Source organism: Chelon labrosus (assembly GCF_963514085.1).
Source record: "Chelon labrosus genome assembly, chromosome: 6".
Taxonomy (NCBI): domain Eukaryota; kingdom Metazoa; phylum Chordata; class Actinopteri; order Mugiliformes; family Mugilidae; genus Chelon; species Chelon labrosus.
In genome coordinates, this window is record NC_140342.1 from 7117778 (window position 1) to 7137653 (window position 19876).

At 43.2% G+C, this 19876-nt stretch overlaps 1 protein-coding gene across 1 annotated transcript; it reads right to left on the reverse strand.

The window, feature by feature from the left end:
• Positions 1 to 371: 371 nt before the first annotated feature.
• LOC311489167 (kidney mitochondrial carrier protein 1) lies at positions 372 to 6859 on the reverse strand. The gene is made up of 9 exons (XM_084546115.1): positions 6402 to 6859; positions 6136 to 6283; positions 5701 to 5795; positions 5338 to 5423; positions 4368 to 4463; positions 4149 to 4273; positions 2901 to 3024; positions 2303 to 2383; positions 372 to 1749 (listed from the first exon to the last, which is right to left on the reverse strand). Exons 1-9 carry the CDS (start codon positions 6463 to 6465, stop codon positions 1708 to 1710), a joined length of 861 nt encoding a protein of 286 aa, XP_084402241.1. The 5' UTR covers positions 6466 to 6859; the 3' UTR covers positions 372 to 1707.
• Positions 6860 to 19876: the final 13017 nt, after the last annotated feature.

Genomic DNA, 19876 nt, shown 5'->3' on the forward strand with positions numbered 1-19876 from the left:
TGCAACACTTCCCTCTCCACTCCCCTGAGCTCCCATTGTCTCCTCAAACAGCTCCCAAGAAGGAAAGCTGGGAATTTACCCGCAGAAATAAAACAATTACATCTTAGACGGCCCTGAAAAATTCATAAGTTTGTGGGATGCTGCGCGAACATGTGTGTGTGTGTGTGTGTGTGTGCGCGAGTACGAAAAAGAAACCGGGCAATCCCTCTGAAACACAACTGTGCTAGATTTGCGGCCTCAAAGTCGACGGTTGGGAATTTGAAGCGACTGGTGAACAGCTATTGGTGTATTCAACTGGGTCGAGTGGAGGTGGGTGAGTGTAACGGCTCCACAGCGCCACACTGTGGTGCTAGCAAAGCAAAACGCTGACATGGAGGGCTTTTTTCCCCTTTTATTTCAAATGTAAGTGACCACAGCAGCATTGACATCAACATCAGAAGTTTGGCAATATTACACTGGCTTACATTTCGGCAGAAGCTTGCACACAACAGCCAGCAGCATGTGTATTCTTTAAAATGAACACTTGCAGATAAGCATACAGCAGTGTGCAAATACAGTACATGAAAATAGAGTAAACTGCGGGTCGGGCTTTGGTGCCTTTAAGAAATAAACACAATCAAATGATGCCCTTCATCGGCTCCAGTTCCTCCAAGCTAGAGGTGTGTGGGATATACAATAATATGTAGGTTTACATAAGAACCCAGGGAGTCCAGTGCCAACCCCAAGCTACCTTAGGTTATATATATGTATATGTACATATACGTGTATATACACACGCACACACACACACCTTAAGCAACTGCCGGCATGAGGGACTGCCAGTCTAGCCGCATACAGACATGAGATCTGTCCCCTGTCTAAGCACCCACGTTGGCTGATTACGTAACTGTTATTTATTACAGTACACCAGGATGTATCCTTGGCTCTCTACTCTGTTAATACTTCTGGGAAACTCTTAAAATAATTAGTAATTTCACATTTCCACACACACACACACACACACACACACACACACACACACACACACACACACACACACACACACACACACACACACACACCAGTCTCTCAATTAAGAAAAAGATTTAAAAAGAAAAAGAAAAGAAATAAAGACACCACATCCGGTCCCAAGTTTGATGACTCACGCACACAAACATCCATCTTTTCAAAAGGGAATGGTCATGCTGATTGTCAGCTGCTGTCTTACATTCTCAGTCATTATGCAGCTTGGGCAGGCTGCATCACAAACTAAGGCACTCAATCTGGAGAGCACTTTGAGTGCAGACGCCTGAAAGCCTGCCTGTGTTTTCCTCGTGACATCAGATCCAGCCTCTGACTGATATAAGCAAGTGTCTGGGACTGACTGTCTGCTGCTGCATCCTAAAATTCCCTCCGACCTCCTTGTCAGCAAATCAGATGACATGAATCTGAGCAGTATCAAATTTAAATGAGCAGTTAAGCTTTAAGAAGCATTTGAGTTATAACATCAAATGAGTGTATGTGTCACAGTCTCCGCACTTGCTGCAGGCTTCCTGAGACATAAAGCCCAAACAGGAATCAGGCAAATTCTAATTCCGCCATTTCTACCCACTGTCCTCATTGGTTCCATCAAGTATCCGTCATCGTCCAGCCATTCCTGACTTTGGTCTTCACAGCTCGCCCCGGAGCTTCGCTCATAGTCAGCTCTTCTAGTTGCCATTTTGCTTATCACACATCGATCTTCTTCAGCTGTTCATAGGTGAGGAAGAACTGAAAAGGTGAGTAAAGGAATGTACCCAAAAAGACTTGTGGATATTTTGTGTTGTTCAAAATGAGAAGGACACAGAAGAACTTAAGCTCTTTTTTGCAATTGAGCTCCCAACCTCCCTTGTTACATTTCCTCGTTGCCTCAGTCTGCTGCAGCCAGCCAATAATCACATTACTTCTTTCAAACCTGGTTGGGCATGAGGGATATCTGCAAGCATTGCTTTTTCCAGCTCAATCATCTTTAATCAGATCTTAACCTTTGCAGAAAGGCTTTAATAAAGTTCACCTTCCTTCCCTCTTTCTCTACTCCCACACCGTGGGCCTCTTACGTCCCCTATGATCGTGGGCAGTGGGGTAACGCGGCGGCAGTTTCACAAAGTTACATAAAAGGTTTAGCTGGCATTAAGAATGACCGGCTCGGAATGCCATACGTCACCGAACGCATAATAGAATTTACAACTTCTCCCCGCTGATTTCTCCAGCTCAGAAGATATTGCATCACCGAGGATATATGTGTAAACAGATTGCTGCATAATTGAGATGGTTGAAAGGATACAATGATGTTCCACGGTCCCAGGCGGAGCCAGTTAGGAAAGAAACCTTTGTAGAGCGCCATAAAGCCCTCGGAGCGCCACGTCTGAAAGAGGAAAACAAACATGCTAAAAACCCACTTTATCTTATTATCTTGTGATGAGCATCTTCTCTGGGCACTTTTAACTGGGACTGGGAAATCAGCGACATTACAGTTTAATCTAGATATTTATCATCAAAGGAGGCCAAAAAAATCGAATGTACACACACCCACACTTCTTCATGGTGATACAAAGTTAATTATTAGATCATCAGAGAACATCAAATGATTTTAATACAGTTGACTGCTTAAAAGGTCAACATTTGTCATTCACACAGACAAGTCATTAAGATGTCTGAGTTCAAAGTAGTACTGCCAAGTGGGACAACCAACGACAGCCAAAGCCCCTACTACTATTTACCTGAATGCAACCAGTCTCTTTTTGCAACCCCCACCTTCCCCAGCACATGCTTTGATCAGGGTTATTGTATCCCATTAAATGTGTTATATTATTAGCCCACACATGCATTGAGAGAGCTAGATGTGTGAGATTTATTTTCTTCATTCAGGGGTCCACACTGACCTGCAGCAGACAGTCTAGTGTTCCCTGGTACAGCGCTGCTCCTCTCTGGTTCATCATGCGCGTCCGGACCACATCCACTGGATTTGAGGCCAAAGCCCCAGCCAGGCCGCACACAAAGCTGGACCTGAGGACCACAAGAGCTCATGTTTGTTATGTTTCTTAATTATGCTGTGGTAAACAGTAATTGCTATGCTGCTGCCACAAATATGAAATGTCTGAGAACACATCCAAACACCAACATGCAAGGAAATGAGCTTTTGTAGCTTTGCTGAAATGTATCCATATATTGTAGCGGTTGGATACAGGGATGCAACAAGATGCTTCAATGCAATCGATGGTGGCGATTGTGTAAATATGTCAAGTTGTGTCCCATATATATGTTGCAGTGTTCACGTCCGTGCCCAATTATGTTGGAAACAACGGAAAAAAAAAAACAGAAGCCAGTTATTTTAAATGTAGGAACTTTTAGGTTCACATAACAGCAAACATATGCATGAGCACCCACTGGGTTTCAGACATCAAAACAACAAGATAGTGGCATCAATATTTTGAGCATTAAAGCGAGTTTCGGTCTATCCTCGGTTAGTGGTCAGCGCCACTGAGAGTTGTTACTTCCTTATCAGTTGTTTCTCAGACAAAAACTCAATAAAGACTGCTGAGAGCAGATGCTAATCGTGGCAGCGCTGTTCTCCGTGAGCCTTGTAGATTTCCAAGAACACTGTGCTTTAAGTGAGCGTAAGCAACCTTTGCAACAGCATTTGCAGTTACAAGCAATACTTGCCATTGACGTTAAATCATACTCAACACTATCTAAGCTAATTAATGGCGGAATATAATAAATAACACCTTTCCTACAGGTCTACACTACAGAAGTCTAACCTTGTAAAAGTTAAAGTTTACAATGCTTTCCTTATTCACAGAATTCACCACAACAAAATATGTTATTGTGTGAAAAGTTTGAATAAAAGGTTGATGTTTAGTGGCAAGTTAACAAAAGGAAGATCAGATTAATCAATCGTTGAACATAATGAGCATGACTACGGGTCATAAGACCTTCTGTTTATCCTGTTATGACTGATATGACTTGTGTTCCAGTCCGTTTTTAGGATGTACTTAGAGTCTGCTGCTCGTCTTCGTTTTCTGGCCCAGAACCAACTGAATGTACCCAAATAAATCGCGACCTTACAAGCGATTTCCTCCCAGGGACAGCATCCCGTCACATGAGAGTGAGAGGTTACCCAAACTCACAAGAAGTGTGTGTACACGGTGTCCCCCATGTAACCTGATAGGATCAGGTGCTTCTTGGTGATATCATAGACTGGAAGCTCGACCCCGACCACAATGGCTGCCCTCTGAGCTGTTAGAGAGACACCCTGAAACAGAGAGAAAGAGAAAGGGGGAGTATTACATGATTGTCTTCAGCCTGCTCTATGAACACTGTGGCCAGTTTTTATATGTTGTGTGTACCTTCCATAGTCCTCTTGTTCCCTCCTCCTGGTAGATGTTGATGAAGTTGCCCATCATACTGCCCTGGATCACTCTTCCCTGAGCCTGCATGCGGATCTGAGAGAAAAGACAGAGGTTGCTGTCTGTAAACTTGAGCCTGAGGCAATGGTGGTGTGCACAGCCAGTGTGGAATGCTGCAGGTTTACTGATTAGAACGCAAAGACCAAGTTAAAGATTTCTGGCAAGCTCTGAAGTATTATTTTCTTTAGCCTTGTTTCTCTGCAATTCTTCAGCCCCATTCTCGACTTGTATAATTTACATTGGCTGCTGTTAAAAAAAAAAAAAAAAAAAAAAAAAAAAGCATTGGTTTGTTTCCTGGCTTGGAGAAGGCTTGCTGGGTGCAGCTAGTACACGCTGTCAAGAATGCAATGTCAGGAAACGCAATGTTCCAAACCTGGACCCAGATGAATTAGTCTGCTAAAGCTTAACAAACACACACACACACCCACACCCACAGGCAGGAGGTTATTAACAAGTCACACTGAAAAGAAGCCAGGCCAGACATCATGAGTACATTCCGCAATAGTATTGGTAACCGTCCACCCTTATCATTTACAGAACACTATGTTAGGCCTGTGATGCTTCTGTCTATATTTAATACACAAGTGTGGTCTTGTTAGCACCAGCATGCTCTTCACTCTACTGGGCGTGTTACCAAAAGACCTCAGCTAAAGCCTGGAGCTGCAACTCCCTCATCCAGAAAGAACACAATAATCCCTCACGATTTGAGAAAAATACTGCCATCACAAGAGGAGAGTTTCCCTCTTGAGTAATTACAGTAGTTTTGTAGAACATAAATAAATTAACTGAAAGAAGACTGGTGTTAGAGAAAGACTCTTACAAGCTTTGCTGCAGTTACAAAAACGGCCATACCTGCTCTACAGGTTGAGGCTATAGATCTAACGCAACCGTCACATGTGGAAATAACTACCTTCAGCACGTCAGTAGGGTTGGCAATGGAGGAGGAGATGACTCCAGAGAGAACCCCACACGCCACATTAGTCAGCAAAGTCTCATCTGAAAGAGGAGAAGAGCGGGAGGCAAACTGTAACTGTGAACAAGCAGCATTTGATACCGGGGGTTAGGATCAGGGTTCGCCATCACAGTGTTTTTTACTGTAGCGCAGGTCATAAATAGGTCATTTAAGTAGGTCACGCATACACACACACACACACACACACACACACACACACACACACACATCTGTGTCTCATCTGCGACCTTCAAGAGGAATGCACATGTGTTGAGCTGCAGCCACGAATAACAGCCTGCCAAAACTAGTGTGAGAACCCACCCTCTGGTCTGTCAACCATCAGCCGCTTAAAGCTCTGGTATGTGCCAATTTTTATGGTCCCATAGGAGGCCTGTCGCAGCATGGCGGGAGCAATTCTGCAAAAAGAAAAAAGAGAAAAAAAAAAGGCTTATTTTTAAAAACTGGTTCCAGGCCCTCAGGGAGCTGTCTAACAAGATTAAGACATTGAAAATAAAACACTGACATAGGCTGATCTAAGACAGACTCTCAGCTTTGGACAGACAGGAGTGTAAAGGGGTTGGAGGTGGGACAATGGCTGCAAGAGAAGTAGGAAGTCAACAAGAACGAAAGAGGAAGAGTAAACGTTTAGCATAAACAAGAAGTGCAGAGTGATCACACGCAAACTGTGAGTGCAGTAGGCATCTAGTTTGGGATACAAGACACACATCCACTAAAATGCAAATTCACCCCACTGACCCAGAGTACAGTGCCCGGAGCCCCTCCTCTTGTCCTATCCTCATCATAGCATGGAGCATGCCCCTGTAGCGAATCTCTCGGTATTTGATGTCTCCCACTTGGCCTTGGACTTGAAGACGGGTCTTGGCCAGGTCGATTGGAAAGGTCCCTGCAACACACAGCGTCGCGTACATGCTCATAACGCTGCATATCACCACCAGGATTTAAACAACTAACAGTAATCTCCACGGCTCGGCCTCCACACCACCACCCCACGCATCACTCACCGCATTCCGCTGTCACAGAAGCTAGCCCGCCGAAAACAAAGGGCTTCCAGTTGGCGGTAGACATTTTCTCCTTTCGTTTACCGAGTCACAGTGAAAACGTCCCGGCGAGCAAGCAATTAGAGGAGGAGTACTATAACGTCCGCAGCTGGCACTTTAGCGAGTAGTAACGTTTCAATATCTGCCGGCGTTTGAGGAACACAGCTCCACGTTATGCCCCCCCTCCTTCTCCCTGGTGTACGGAAGGAACTCCGCCCACAGTCTTCACCGGCATTGACCGTACATGGCATTCACTGTCCCCGCCCACTATGCGTTGCCTGGCAACTGTGCCACACAGTAGCCTGAGATCATAAAGTAGGAGGAACTGCTGGTGCTGCTTCACTGGCCACCATTAATAATCAGTTCAATTTAGGTATTTTGTCAGGGAATTTAGAAACAGTTCTAAAATTGAGAGATTTTGTTTTAACAGTTGCATCACAAACATGCTCTGAAACACGTAAAACTAAAGAATGCATTATGGGTTACACAGACGCAAAGAAGGGCGCGCTAGATATCACGGAACCATTATGTAGATAACCATCTGTAGCTTTACTGATTTTCAATTCATTTAACGTGTAGCTAAATAAAATAAAATAGATTAATGAATTTCTATTTTTTCACAAAACAATGCAGAGGATGCACAGCGCCTAATTAGTGTCTGCAGGAAAAACAGGATGGGTTTACATCTTAATGGCTTTTTTATTGTCCTACTTCCTCTGTTGTTTTCATTTCTGTTATGCTTGTATGTAGTCCACTTAATTCAATTATAATATTAATGCCAGCTGAATATTCTTTCGCACCTTACATGCATGCATTCATCACTAAGCTGCAGAGGGCTGATGTAGGCTGATGTACACTTGTATTTATAGTAAACATCTGGCCTGCACATGGTACATAACATATACAAAACACCTAGAGGAAACCATGATGCTTTCCTTTACTGTAAACACTGAATGGCCATGTCCATCGCCTTGTGGTGCAATGCTGTGCACGCTACGTAACGAAATGTGTGTATGTACCACAAAAAACATTGTTGGGTTTGTCTTGTTATACAACTCTCTTTAACTTTCTCTCCTAATCAAAGTGGTATCTGAAACAAACTCTGCACAAATGTGAAATTAAACTAGTTAATTAAACTGGTTTCAACACTGACTTTACCAATCAGTTGTCAGAGAAAGACTAGCTGTTGAAAGACACATCAAGACGTGGTGAGTTTTCTCCATGTGATATGCAGCATTATCTGACGTATGGACAAGTTTTTGTTTTTTTTTTTCTGTTTTTTGCCCTAGACATAACTAAAAGGTTTGGCAAGACGTTTTGTTTATGAGATCTGTAGAATAGAAACTTAAGAAGCTTAGAGAACTAATGATGAGCAGACAAAGACACTCTATATGTCAAAAGTTGAAGAATAAAAGATTGCAAACATACTCAAGTACATAAACCTAAATTATAACACGGTATGGAGAGATATTGTTGTTTGTTGTCTGATTTATACATCTTGAAGAACTTCAGTGTCCCAAGCATGTTGTCTAAGATTACTTATTGCACATGACATGTCATGCAAGAAGGCCAACAATAAGTATGACATTGCCTTCCCGTATTTTGCTTCAGTTGCAAGAGGAATGTGGTTCCAGTTTATACCCAAAGGCTGTGTCCAGAAAAACACTGTGGCTCTCTCACTGATGACCCTAGACTCACTGGAGACCGCTGAGTTTAAAGGAACAGTTAACAGACAACTGTACTGTCATGGATATTTTGTTCAGTGGAGAACTGAGAAACAAAGAAGCTTTCAAACAAGCCGCTGAAGTAACACGTCTATATTCCACATGTTCTTCATAAGCCACAGTTTCATAATGACCATCACTACTGCACTTTCAAATGTCTCATTTAGAGAAACTTCCGCTCAGTTAGCCTAGCAGTCTCTGGCCACCTTACGAAACACACCACTTCTCCTTATTCAGTCTAACAACATGATGCCTCATCATGACTCAAAATCTTGTTGCGTGTTATTGGCTGCTTTGTGTGCTAATGTGTCTTTGTGCCGTACAGGCATCCTGTCAGTGTGTTATGATGTCAATATGTCCTTGTTCTATGCTAACATGAGGTCTGTGTGTCATGTTGCTCTGTCGCTATGCGTGCTTGTACATGCAATGTGCTGTGCTTGGTGGTTTTACTGATTTGCAGAATGTATGTAGAGACTATATACATTATTGTATTTTATATGTTATATAATATGCATTTTTTGTTGTTATATATATATATATATAACAACAAAAAATGCATGTGGTATGCAACCTGGAATCGAATCTAAAATAATTTCCAAAACCTTCAAATTCTTAAATAAATGGAAGTGAAGTCTCTTCAAAACGTAGGGAACAAACTTTGTTGTAGTTCTGTCCCTCTGCCTCTAGAGGTCAAGAGAACACCACTTTAATATTTCACCAAATCTACTGTCTAGTGCATAGATTACTTATGGCACTAAGCAGTCCAGTCTCTTGTGATAGTGTGCAGACCTCTTTATATGACATATAAGCCAATCAATCCTTGCCCAATGACCATAGACAGCAGGAAGGCTTTATCTCTCTATAAAACTCATGAACAAACACGTGTTTGAATGCTAGTATAGGTGGAGACGGAGAGCACAGAGGAGCTGTCTGTTGGATTTGATTTTGTATGGATGCCATGTTTGTCTGGATGGAAGTGCACTCTGCCTGTCAAAAAGAGGGGACTGCACTGCTTGTGCAAATACCTCAGCTTCATCTTATTTTCTCTCACATTTGTCCTTCTGGTCTCAGCTTCTGGGAAGAAAAAGGTCCATTCTCCTGACTGTAAGACATTCATCTAGAGCATATTTATTATGATCATATGCTTGTTGTATTGTTTGATTAATGGGTTGGCTGCGGGTCAGTAACCCCAGTATTGCCATCAGTACGTTATTAACGACCAAAGAGAAAGAAGAGGTGTGTGTATCACTGTGTGCATCCCGGCATGCGCATATGAGTGTGTGTGGTATGTGCATGGTCAAATGCTGCGCACAACATCGACGAATGGAAATAGATGAATGGAAATATTGCAGTTTTATCTGAAACCAATAAGCAGAGGGAAGTGTGGTGTGCCAAGAATGGCCACATTTAATGTGGTGATTCATCAAAAGGAGCATAGGGACAGACCTGGGGTAGAAAAGGAGGAGATATATCTGTGTTTGGAGGTGTACAAATAAGGAACGAGAATACAGCTGTGTTATTTACAGGAAGGAAGTGAGAGTAGGCCACATTACTGTGTCATTTGTTATGCGCACATCTTAGGTATGCTGTCGGTATTTAATATTTACTAGTGTGAAATGCCGCGACAGTCGCTCAAATGAGCTATGCACAAAAGAAATTTGCAAGCGCAAAAATTATATGCATGTAAATAAATACATAGTGATGTTATTGTGTCAGTTAAATAGGGAGCGCTTGGTTTGTACTTGCAATGGATGACTGCAGGGACATTCTATTAATGTCATAGTGCATCAATTTACTGGTGACTGGCAAATCTCGGCAGAAAACTGCGGAATGTGTGTGTGTGTTATTTTAATATGACAATGAACTGAGGGGATTTGTGGTCACAAGACACAGAACAACGTGACCACGAATGTATGCAAACTCAGGAAGTGTTCCCTTATATAACCATGTGAAACACCAATACTGGGGAAAGCATACAGTTATTCAAAAGACTGATACTACTCAATATCTGTACATTAAATGATGCCAGCAGTCAGCTTGTAGGAAAATGACTGGAAACGTGAAGCCTATCTCGGATAATAGGCAACAAAATCTGCCTTTACCTCTGAAGCTTACAAGCTAAATCTCTACACCAAAACCACAATTTGTCATTTATACTCTTATGAGCAGAGGGAACATAACATGTCAGTTATTGATGTTAGTGATATTTAGAGGGTAAGTGAATTTTGCTACCTCATGTTAGAGCCTAGCTGTCCAGGTGTCCTGATTTGGAGTTCTCGTTGATACTTTCCTGTTGTATTTTGAGAGTTACTTGCTCCATATGTCGTGTTTTACTTCCAGTCTTTGCTTTGTCTTGTTTCCTACGCCTGTGGTTTCCTGATTGTTTCAGCCTGTCCTGGTTACCCGTGGTGTATTTAGCCTTGCAGTTCTGCTTCTGTCTTTGTCAGTTTGTCAGCGCTCACCCTCACCTGTGTTCCCAGTGAGGCCCTCTGGCATGTGTTCCTCATGCATTTATGATTAGTTTCTAGTCTTTGTTTGAGTTTCTTCCTCTTTTATCTTTTGTTTTCTCTTTATAGTTTGAAACCTGCTCCTTTAGTTTTGTCACCTGCCTGTTCTTGAAATTTCACTTTTTGTTCTCTCAGCTTGCCTTGAAGCCATTGAGCTCAGTTGGGTGGTGTTGTGTTTTTTCTAAAAGGACTGTGGCCTACAGGCCTTGGCTCATAATGAATAACTACTGGGTATGGAGCTTTTGAGTCAGCTAGCCACCAGCTCTGACAGCAGGAACACAGCAGGACCGTTTGTCAGTTCCCGAGTTGGTTAGCTTCCAGCCTGCTAGCCTAAAGCCTGAACTTGTTCTTGAGCCTGATAGTAGTCAGCTAGACAATGGGCGTTTCTCAATATGCATTCTTGTCTGTAGTTGTGTTCTTGCGGACTTATCTTCCTCACTTGCTGCCCAAGTACTTTTCCAGTTCACAAGTACGCATCTGACTAAGTACAGTGCAAATTGAGGACGCATCAGGAAGTAACTTGTGTGGATGTCATCAAGTGCTGCAGTTACAGAATAATTGTACTGCGTCTGTACTCAAGAGTGGAACTTATCAGGTCCGAACTATCAATTCAGCAAGTCCAAAGTCTGCTTACCTGGTATTGATAAGCACCCAATCTCTCATCTACTAGCTTACAGCTTGCTAACTTCCTGCCAGTTTTGCCTCCTCTGCTGGCTTGCAAAACCCCCACCTCTTCCACAGTCGACCAATGCCAAGCCTGCCCCCATCCCCTTCAATCTTGCCATCTCCAGACTCATCCATTGCTGAGATTGGCCCTTGAGTCCAGCGTGCTGGACGCCTGGGAAAGACTCAATGGTGTCCATGTTTAGCCCTCCAGCCATTCACCAGAGGTCTCCTGTTCTGCTCTCCAGCCTCTTCAGACCCTCACTTCATCATTTATTTTCTGTTTGGCACCTTGATACTTCCTCCAGAGGTGAAGTGCCACCTTCCTTCTGTGTCTTGCATTGGAGACCTCCCTTCTGAATTCAAAACACTAAGCCGCTGGTACTAACTTTTTATTTATTCTGCAGACATGAGTAGTGTCAATCTTCTTATCTAACTTTTGACAAGAAAGCAATATTGTTAGTAAAAAGTTGCCATAAGATACACAGAGGGTGTGATGAATGTCTAAGTCAGGAGGGGTGTTGAGACACGAGCTGCCTTTGAGGGGATTAAACACCCACACATGCCCTATATAGTGGAAATCACGACTGCCTCTGTGTACATACACATGCACCCAACCATTTCCAGAGTGACTCAGAGCATTAGAAATCCTATATGTACCAGTATTTGTTAATAGCTAATTTACTAAAGAGGTGATATGACCAAACCAGTGTATTTTCAGATGTTTTCCATTAAAAAATGTTCTAATTTCTTTAAGAAATGTGTACAGGGTTTTTATTAACATAAAACAGCAATCATTTTGTCTCATTTAAAATAATTTGCAGAGGATAACCAGTGCACCGTAAGCGTACACTGCTGCAGACACACACGATGGTGTTGTTTCGGCCCCTCTCTGTGCACTGAAGTATTTTTACCCCTACCTCGGGGCAGCATTGAACTTAATGGAAAGCGAAAGCTTGTCCACTATGGTTACCCTGTATTTGTGTGTGTCTTTGTGTGTGTATGTCTGTCCTAGTTGTTTACCGTACTTCCTCTCGCTATACTCCTCACACCCTCCAGCTCTGAGAATGTGGACTCATTTCTGCGTCAATGAATGCGACACGCTGCATTCTGATTTGACAAATGTGAGCTTTGGTTTGGCCGCTCCTCCAATCCACATCTAGACTGGAGGTGAGATCACAGTGATGTGAAAACTGTTTTCCGGGATTAGATTTTTTCTTAAAACCATCCTTTGAATTTTTCCCATAGTGCCCTTATAAGGAATTTGCATAAGACATCCTCTAAAATCCCCATGACTCACTGATATTACTGTTAATCTTCCTGCTGCCAAATTATCTGTGTGGAGGTGTCCCCATATAACATGAACATCTGCAGAGGTTTGCAGTCACGTGTGTATAGTATTTGTATGTGTGTGTGTGTGTGTGTGTGTGTTACCAAGGTTTCAGAGCCCTGTGTATCCAGCCTCTTCAGGGTTACTGCTCTGTCAGCAGGATTCCCTCATCAAGGTCTCCAAAGAGCTGAAGGTGGAAGGTTTCTCTGTGATAGAAAGTTATCTGGAAATGTCGATGTTGTTGAAATTACAAGAAACCCACAGAGTATAACTTGTCCAAGGCCTTATAGATTGACCTCAGTAAGAACAGTTGACATGCTGCACCTTGATCTGCTCATAGGGATAGGATTCTGTTGTTGCCACAAGGAAACAGAAGCCCGCTAGCGTGAGTGACATCAGTATTTTGTGGGGACTAGATCAAAAATGTGATCATGGAAAGACACTACCTAGCTTCAAAAAAGCCTTGCTAAGGCACTTAGGAAACCTTGGAAAGTTAGGAAATGTGTGAAAAAGGAAGAAGCAACAGAAGTTTAGGTCACCAGTGGTAACAGCTAACAGGAAATTCAAACAATACTATAGTCATGGGCATCTGGTGAAGAACTCTCTGACACAGTACAATCGAAAGACAAAAATGTACAAGAGACTGACGGTATGCAAGATAGATACATTTGTACAGCTACAACTTGAGAAGAACGAGCCCAAAAATTCAGGAGAAAAAATACAATTTCATCAGCTAAATTCAAAGTCTCCCTTCACTCAAATATTATTTTTGCTTCTTGCTGAGTCACTTATATGATCTTTTCTCAAGTGATAACTTGACTCTTGGACCCCGGATATATTTTGTTTTCGAGCTACATGTAATTTTATTTTTTTACTAAGTGAATGAATATTTGTGTGTAGAAAAAAAAAAAAACAACCAGATGTTTCTTCCATGCAGACTTGATGTCAAAGAGACATTTCTAGGTGTTGATGAGGCTGTGCAGAGAAGTAAATAACATTGACCATCTTGTGACAATTCAGTGTTCTGATGGGAAACTTTTGGACCTGGCATTCGTGTGGATGTTACTTAGACATGTACCACCCACCTAGACCAGACACTTAGGCCAGACACCACAGAACACCCTCAGAAGGCCCATGTCCATTCCCTGATGAGTCACAACTGTTTTGGAGGCACAAGGGCGACCTACACAATATTAGGAAGGTAGTCATAATGTTGTGCCTGATCAGTGTATGGTATATCAAAAGCTGCAGTGTCCGCAACATGTAGCTAGGTTTTCACCCGCAACAACATTAGTCATTCCTGGTCTGTAAAGATCACAGTCAGTGAACGTACTACTATAGCTAATTAGGTCAGTTGCTGTGTTTTCTGTAAAGTGTGTGAGATAAATGATCACCAATATATATATAATGGTGTGCTGGCTGAACTAGAAGTTTGCCTTCGACAAAGAGTTACATGGAGGATGGTTCAGAGTCGTTCCGGTGCAGAGTGCCCATAATTCCTAGTGATGCCCCTGGGTGCATTCATAATAATCTCTAACGGTCTCTTAGTCGATTTAGGTCTGTATTTAGAGCCATTAACCCACCGTATGTATCCCCTTCTCCTACATTCTTTCACTCTGATTCCTAATAGCCTGGATTAGCTGCTTCTTTAATAGACTCATCCATCTCTTCTGTTTATTCACTAGTTTTCCTCTCACGCACACACACACACACTTTCTCCTCACCTCTTTCTCCCTCCATCTTCTTTGCTCATGGGCAATTACACAAACAAATGCAGTTTGTTTTACGCGCGGTCTGACTGGAAGGCAAATGAATGGATTTATCAGGCCATTAACGTTTTTAGTTGAAGGTCAGTTGTTCTATTATATTATCACCGGGAAGAATGGAAGTCACACTGTCACTCCTTGGATTTGCACATTACATTAGCCATGCAGATTTATGCAAATTCCTGCCTCAAAGTTTGGCTTCTGATTGGTCAGAGCTGCAGCCCCTGCAAAGCAGACCCCGTCCAAATAGGAATTTGCTTAGCTTGATGGGAAGCAGAAGTGGCAGGGAGGGAAGGGGCTTTCTGTCAGGATGACAGTGTGACGTGGTGAGGATGGAAGTCGTCAGACGTACGTAAGACACCCACGCATGTCTTTTTCCGATAGCTTCCCAGCTTTGAGGGTGTGCTGTGAATTTCTGAAGGCTAAATGAAGGACAAACGAAGAGCTGCTTCGATATTGTTGTTTTGTGGAAAGCACCAGAAAGAGTTCTAGATGTCAAACTTTGTCCAGCGGCCAAATTAATTACAAAGTTTAAACTTTATTTTGTTTCCCACTCAAACCTATGCTATGGGGCTCTGAAGGTTTATTTAAATGAGGCCCCACTCAAGCCTTTCAAAATAAAATCCTCTATTTTGGAAGAAGGGCGTTTCCAAAGTGAGATCACTGTTGCAAGGTCTCAAGAAAGTGATCGGTCGTAGGATGCAGCAGTGCGCGGGTATGTGTCTACATGCTGTTTATTGATTAGCTGCCATTTCCCTAAAGCAGCCTGTAAAACAGAAGAACCCCGAAGCAGCTGGAACCATGCACACACACACACACTCATGGGTTGCAAACAAAACACCGTGATGTAGTGTTACTGTAGTAGGCGATGGTGGGGGTAACGCTCACATACACGCTTCAACTTTCAACTGTCACCCACCCACTGTTTTCTTCTCAACCTCCCCCGCCTGCCGACCCCTCACTCCACATCTCCTTCCGTCGTGTTTTCCTTTCGCTTGATTCCCTGAGGGGAGAAAAATTCCTCTTATCAGCTCCAACCAGACGCAGCAGTGTGAGTGTGTGTGTGTGTGTGTGAGAGAGAGAGAGGATAATCCTTAAGCTTTTCATTGGCTCAGCACTAACCCTTTTTTTGGTGCAGCTGATGACTTGTGGTTTATTTTAGAAATGGCAAATTTCATTTAGCTTTTTAAAGGTTGTGTCTTTTAAATGGCACCGCAGTAATTACAACGTGGAGCATCTTAGAGTGGCATTTCAGAAAATCCATTATAAACTGTTAACTCTTGGTTAATCAGATTGTATTTGCATCCATCAATGCATTTGCACGCATCTGTGTGTGTGTGTTTGTATACTGTGACTCACCGAGCTTGTCTGAGGACGTCAGTGTCAGTTCAGCTCATTCTGTTTTCACCAGCCCGCTCCTTCAAAGAATCTGCTTTGCTCATCCATATTTGTGAAACCCTGCACGCTGTGTACGTTTTGTGTGTCTGTGGTTGAGGGTGTGTTTGCATTCAGCAGGCTCCCACCGTCCACCTGCATGTGAAAATGAACACCCGTCACTTCGTCATGGGATGATTTTCCACATGGCCAATCACCGCTGTCACCAACATCTAAAGTCAAAAACCATTGGCTGCGGACACGGGGCCGCTTTTTGATTCATTCCTCCATTCAGTGCCTCGGCCATGATCACATGACGATGACTATGTGTGCGTGCGCGTCAGTGTGCAACCCTTTTGCCAAAATTGAGCAAAACGAAAAACTCTCCCTCTTGTAGTTGCCATAGTAACCAGCGATTCACCGCATCTGGCAAATTATAGGGCTGTATTGAAGGGCGAGAGGGTGTGCGTACGTGAGAGTGTAAAGTGTGTGGTGCCGTGTGATTGTAGGAAAGGGGGGAACGTCTCCTGCATACAGAAAATAACTGATGTTCAGGTGAAAATGAAAATGAAAAATGGATGGGCAGTTATTTTTTTCCCCAAGTAATCAGTAGCTGTTAAGACAGAACTCGCACAAAGGATGACACACACACACAATCTGGGTCACTGATCAGATTGTCAGAGCATGTTGAGCATCTCCTCTCAAAAGGGCGAGTCTTTGCACTGAAGTAACCGAGTTGTGTACCAATGAAGAGAGATGAAGAGAGAGGGAGATTGAGGGAAAAAAGGGGGGCCTCCGTTGACCTTCTCCATCATTGGTAAATACAGCTGAGGTGTGAAGAGAAACTGTACAAATTCCACTGTGGAGATACGGGGGGATCACACTGATTTTACACACAAAAACACTCCTCCTCTCTCTTATATAAACCCTCTGCAAGAAGGTCAAGAGGAAGCAATTGTTCCCTTCCAGTTATTTTAGCTGCAAGCGGTGCTGGACTCAGCCATCATCATAACACAGCCTGGTACATTTGCCAATACACACACAGACATTTAAAGTAAATGGCTGGATTTAATGATATTTCGTCGATTCTAAACATGCAGAAATACAAAATAGCATTCCAAAAGGTAGAACTGCAAAAATGCATTTACAGTAAAAGTCTTCTATTCACAACATTTCTACAGTGCCCTGATGCACCTTCATGGATTTATTAAGCAATGACATGTGGCCTCTTTTTCAGACATCTGCATCACTTGATTGATAACTTCTACCTTATGTCTTTATTTATCTCTAATATGCATTCCCATTTTCTAACATTCATGATCTGTTTTGATATGGTTTAATGGTTTAATCTTGAATGTACCATGTAAAACATTGTCAAGGTCTGCCATAAACATATTGATGGACTTATTTCGAATCCTCATTGTTTAATGGAGGTTTAGTATCACAGTTATGCATAGCTCCACCCAAACAACCTGAGCAGACTCAGTCAGACACATGTAGTGAAGTCTCTCTCTGAAGATTACTTAATGAAACTGCTGAAACAGACTGAGCTCTAAAATTGCACTTACCTGCATTAATTGTTGTTTTTTTTTTCCCCTTTGGCTAACTCTGGGGCAGCTTAACAAATGTTAACCTTTGAATGGAGTTGCTGAAATGGGTATTTACACATCCAGCAGGCACAGAGCAGCGTTATCGTTCATTCGGAATAATGTCTGTGTTCCCCTTGATGAATGTTAGTCCAATATTGGCTTTCCTTTTACCCCAGTTTTTCTCTGACTCACAAGGGATCTGGCTTCTTAGCTGCTAAGTGCTCCACCAGTTAGTGGACACATTTGTCAGTGTGCTGCAGAGCCTTGTAACTGGACAGCTATGGATCTACCGGAGCTTCAGTGCTGAAACTGCTGCCTACTGAGGGGAGGGGGTAGAGAGAACCAAAACATTCAGCTAAGAGACATTTAGACACAATACAACTAAATGTAGTGATGATTCTCTGTAAGTTGTGACTCATCAGAGATAAGACATGGGCCTTCTGAGGGTGTCCTGTGGTGTCTGGCAACAGAATGTTGTTAGTGGGGGCCTTTGGGTCCTATGGGTTGAGGGGAGGGGCCTCTGTGGATCATCCCACAGATACTTGATCAGTTTGGGATCTAGTGAATTTGGAGGCCAGGTCAACACCTTGTGCTGTTCTTCATGTTTTTTTAGTTGTTCCTAAAGCGTTTATGTGTGTGTGTGTGTCTGTGTCAGGCTGCATCCTGCTGGGGATGGCTGCTGCCATCAAGGAGTGTCATTGCTATGGGGAGGGGGTGCCTGGTCTGGTCTGGTGGGTGCTACATGTCTAAGTAACATCCACACGAACACCAGAAGGTCCAAATGTTTCCCAGATGAACATTGTATTTTCACAAGATAGTCAGTGTGAGTGTAACCATAACTTGAATGCATACCGCCATTTATATTAACATGTACAAAATGCAAAAATAATTTTACGGAACAAACTAGATTCCTTTTTAAGCACAAAAACTCTAATGTCCTCACGCTGTGTCTCACATTTTATTTGTCCACCAGTGCTTGTCATGGCTGCCTCTTATTGCTGCCTGCTGCTGTTCCACCCCTCCAACGGCTCACTGCCACCAATGTAAAAGCTCTTTCTGTGTCTTGCCTTGGTGGATCTCTGCATGCATCCTGTTAATGGAGTTTATTCACTGGTATTCTGCTGGTAATCTCCTTTGAAATTGAAAATGATAAAAAAAAAAAACAGATTTCTTATTGCATCCTGGATTTCTTTTCCTTTGTATTGATCCCATATGGGGAAATTCGTTCTCTCCACTTAACCCATGTATCATTCACACAGCAGCGTGCACACTGCAGAGGACCGGCGTTTGGAGCTTAGTCAAGCATCTGGACAGCAATGGACATAGTGGGATGCAAACCTGTCACCTGTACATGCACAATATGAGCATACAAGCTCACAACAAACACTTTTTACGGGAGATAAACAGGAGCTCAGCTTTGCCCTGTGTGGTTGCAGCACCTCTCTATAAATCTCATGGCTAAATGGTCTGTGTTTAAGGTTTAACCACTCCCTATTAGAGAATCATGTATGGCTGTCAGCATGCCGTTTACTGGGAACACTCAGCAGTTTATAAAAATACATACGGTGCGAGTGGAGCTGTCCTTTCCTGTCAACGGACAGGCTCTTCTTCACCCTCAAGACGGTACACTGGAAGTCTCGTTTCGACCTCTGTGCCGAACCTGACATCTTTATTTTTACTGTGCTTTACATCAAACAGAGCAAAGGAAACGGGGGGTAGGTGAAGGAGGAGGAGGATGAAAAGAGAGTAAGAAGTAGAGGAGGTGTGAGACGGACGGCAGATAAGGGGAAGATTTAGAAAACAGAAGAAGAAGATGAATGATTGATGGATGGTGTGTTTGTGTGTCTGTGCAAGAGAGGTATACAGAGAGAGAGAGAGGTATGTGAGGGCACCATTAAAGCCTTGTACTATAAATCTCTGACAGTGCGTGTGTGTGTGGAGATAACAGAGGGATGTCTCTCTCCATTCTGGCTCTGTCAGGATGATGCATGCATCCCTTTCTTCTTCCCTGTGAAATATTAGAGGCGAGCCCTGTGTGTGTGATCTCAGCCGGCATGTGGCCGGCATGTTTGGTAATTCCTCACCTCTTATCAGCGCTCACATGAGGTGTTGTAGGTGGGAGACTTGTGGCCGCCTGGGAAAAGAGACAAAATGACCCAGAAGCACACAGAAAGTCCAGACGATGCACGGGAATCAAAGAAAGTCAGAGACCAGGGAGAAACAGCCAACAGCTGACAGTGACGGCTTTCTTGATCGAGGGCCTGCGCGCTTGACAGGCGTGATGGATTGCATAATGTGGAGCACATTTCGCCGCTCTGCTCTTCATTTAGCTGACAGCATTTTCTTTATGGCACCTTGTGTTATGGTAACATAATCATGCCAGTGCCACCAGAGCGCTGGAGGAATAAATCTTTATAATCTCTGCCCCCCCCTCCCCCTCCCCCTCCCCCCGTCCCTCGCCACGTGACACACCTGGAGATGCAGCC

Coding starts and splice junctions, on each gene's coding strand:
- LOC311489167 (XM_084546115.1), bottom strand. CDS start 6,465: ATGTCTACCGCCAACTGGAAGCCCTTTGTTTTCGGCGGGCTAGCTTCT. Junction 4,274..4,367: donor GAACAAGAGGACTATGGAAG/GTACACACAACA, acceptor TCTCTGTTTCAG/GGTGTCTCTCTAACAGCTCA. Junction 2,384..2,900: donor CACTAGACTGTCTGCTGCAG/GTCAGTGTGGAC, acceptor TTCCTCTTTCAG/ACGTGGCGCTCCGAGGGCTT.